This window comes from Galeopterus variegatus, unplaced genomic scaffold, assembly GCF_000696425.1.
Source record: "Galeopterus variegatus unplaced genomic scaffold, G_variegatus-3.0.2 Scaffold4031, whole genome shotgun sequence".
Lineage (NCBI taxonomy): Eukaryota > Metazoa > Chordata > Mammalia > Dermoptera > Cynocephalidae > Galeopterus > Galeopterus variegatus.
The window spans coordinates 32721-33860 of record NW_007730142.1 but is presented as its reverse complement, the minus strand read 5'-3'; the positions used below and the strand labels follow the sequence as shown (position 1 = coordinate 33860).

The window sequence follows — 1140 nt, the reverse complement described above, 5'->3', positions numbered from 1 at the left end:
GGAGCGCCGCCGCGCTTCCCAAGCGGCGCACTTATCCAGTGCGCCACCGGGCCGGCCCGCCTCTGCCTTTTAATACTCCTCTCTAACCCTCTTTTAACCATTGTGGCCTGGAGAGAAGTAGTGCAACACAGTGATACCGTTGTACCTAGGCCTCTGTTCCTGTCTCAGTTCCCAAAATCAGGCAGAGGACAACCAGAAACAAGACTTTCTCTAGATACCATTTATTAATAGGGAGCAGTTACCTCCTCATATTCTCAGGTTTGATTATCATGGATTTGGGACTTGGAAGAGTAGAGTTTGAAGATGGACGTTAATCGTTCAGAATAGCTGGGGTAAAAAGAAGGCAGGAAGGGTTTGCCAAGCAGTGCTCAGCTTGCCTCCTGTCGGAAGGATATTTTCTGGTCCAGGTGAATGGATGGTTCAGGTCAGAGTTACGGGGGGCCTTAGAAACCCACATAGTACCTCCTTCATTTATCTTGCTTTTCCCTTCCCATCCTCCCGAGAGTTCTCATCACATTCCAGAAATTGTCCCCAAATTGACCTTGTGTAAAAGTGTCAGGCTGTTGCTGAGAAGTTTGTTCTGGCTCTGGTGTTCCAGAAAGAAAAGGTTGACTTCTCCTACAACAAACTGGCTGATGCTAAGTTTTCATTTTATGACAAGACTTTGGTGGAAGCAGTGAAAAAGGGAGATGACAGCGTGCACTTGTTTTTCCTCTCACTGTCATTGTGTCATACCGTGATGTCAGAAGAGAAAGTGGAAGGTGAGGAGAGGCCTGAGGCCCGATGGACTGAGAATGTGTCATAGAGCACAGGCAGTTTGGAGGTGGGGGCGGTTTGATAGGATTTGTAATGGCTTAATCCAAGAAGAACTTTTTAATAAGTAGCATTGTCCGACCATGGAATGAGTAGTCAAGGTAAGTAGTGAACTCCCAGTCACTGGAGATATTCAAGTAGAAAACAGTCTCTTGGTTCAAGACAGGATGCAGTCATTGAACAGGGGTCAAACTTGGTGCTATCTAGGGAGCTTCTGCTGTGAGACTCTGTGATGTTCTATCACAGAATCCATCTGAATTGTCCCCAAGATCAGCCCCCCTCTCTCTGACAAGACTTCCTGAAGGATGAGTCGCCATCCTTTTGTTG

At 47.0% G+C, this 1140-nt stretch overlaps 1 protein-coding gene across 1 annotated transcript in view; it reads left to right on the top strand.

Annotated features, from left to right (window-relative positions):
* LOC103602159 (probable phospholipid-transporting ATPase FetA) overlaps positions 1 to 1140 on the top strand; it is a 50510-nt gene that overhangs the window by 30461 nt on the left and 18909 nt on the right. The window contains exon 14 of the mRNA XM_008586583.1: positions 554 to 761. Within this exon, the coding sequence (XP_008584805.1) occupies positions 554 to 761 (208 nt within the window). The remainder of the gene's footprint in view (positions 1 to 553; positions 762 to 1140) is intronic.